The 1,419-nt window shown below is 42.6% G+C and overlaps 1 protein-coding gene across 1 annotated transcript in view; it reads right to left on the bottom strand.

Moving 5' to 3' along the window:
• Nucleotides 1-158: 158 nt before the first annotated feature.
• Nucleotides 159-1,419, bottom strand: part of LOC101855752 — a gene marked incomplete at its 3' end in the record, with an annotated part of 6,427 nt that continues 5,166 nt past the window's right edge. Inside the window, 1 exon segment of the mRNA XM_005108860.3 lies at nucleotides 159-233. Coding sequence (XP_005108917.2) covers nucleotides 159-233 — 75 coding nt within the window.

Genomic DNA, 1,419 nt, shown 5'->3' with positions numbered 1-1,419 from the left:
ATTTCTAAGAATAAGACAATCACCTGTACAAATACATATATTTCTAAGAATAAGACAATCACCTGTACAAATACATATATTTCTAAGAATAAGACAATCACCTGTACAAATACATATATTTCTAAACCGACAAAAGATAAAAACAGTGACGACTTAGCTCTTACGTGTGTTGACATAAATATGTCCCAGAAGCACCCGCGCCAAAATCCAGACGTTCCCGGCGACTTGAGGACCTGGGGAAAGACAGAGTCCGACTGATCGACCGGCCAAACCGACATTTTTCCTGGTCTCTGAGTATCCTTTTCTTATATGTATTGACACACCACAACCAACGTCAAATCATATTACATGTATGTATGCACGCCTTCATTCGTGGAAGTCCAAACATTTACCCAGAGAGGGTTTTATTACCGTAAAGTCTCTGATTGAACCAAGCAGGATTTCAGGTAATATTTACTGGGAAAGTAAAGGATTTTTGAATGACAGGAGATCTTTGGCGTAATAACAATATCTACGGGAGAACTTACATTTAATTTCTGCGCTCTGTTGTATTTCTGCGGGGAACGAGTGTTTCGCAAAGGTCAAACTAAGAGATGTATTTCACATTCACATACTTTGTTTACAGGTTAAAAAAAAAAAAAGAAGCTTTATTAAGAGTTTTACGGCACTTGCAACACAAATAGGTCATATAAGTGCCGGAAATGAGAAGTGCTACTGCTAGAACGTAACAACAAAGAACAGAAGGAGGAGAAATACGGACTATAAAATACCGTATTTTTACCAGAAAAGAAGGAGCAAATGACAGCACAACACCCGCCAATCACCCCCACACACACAGTTGGACTCGCTCAAGCAGATAACACGTACATAATGATATTGTTATATTCCCCAAACTCTGTAAAGTCAATCAGGGGGGAGGGGGAGGGGGGTTCTCGTGGTCTAGAGGTTAAGGTGTTCGCCTCTCATTCAAAAGTCTCGGTTTCGAATCCGGGTAGAGAACGAACAATTTTCTTCTCTAAAATGGTCTCCTCTCACCTCCTTTCCTGTTCTCTAGCAATGTTCTATCGTCTGCTTTCGTCTCCTCTTTCTGCCCCCACCCCCTCACCTCCCCCCCTCCTCTGGGCTCCTAACTCTTTCTGCAGCCTTTCTACTGCTACTCCTTGGCTCCTTCATACTGCTGTCTTTCCGCCACAACCCTGATCTCCTGGTAGGAAAGATCTACACACACCCCTCTCGGACAAGGTCGAAAAATCTCGGAGGGCCCGTGTGCAAGTTGTGCACGTTAAAATCCCTTGGTGGTCTAAAATGGATAAGACTAAGAGTAAGCTTTGTCCGCCACCCAGGCAAAATTCAAAATTTCCTACCAACTGAAAAAGTTTAATTTGTCCCGCGCGCTCATATGAGCTTATGCAGTTGCGA

The sequence above is a fragment of the Aplysia californica genome, unplaced genomic scaffold (assembly GCF_000002075.1).
Source record: "Aplysia californica isolate F4 #8 unplaced genomic scaffold, AplCal3.0 scaffold00728, whole genome shotgun sequence".
Taxonomy (NCBI): Eukaryota; Metazoa; Mollusca; class Gastropoda; order Aplysiida; family Aplysiidae; genus Aplysia; species Aplysia californica.
This window is presented reverse-complemented; position numbering and strand designations above follow the sequence as displayed.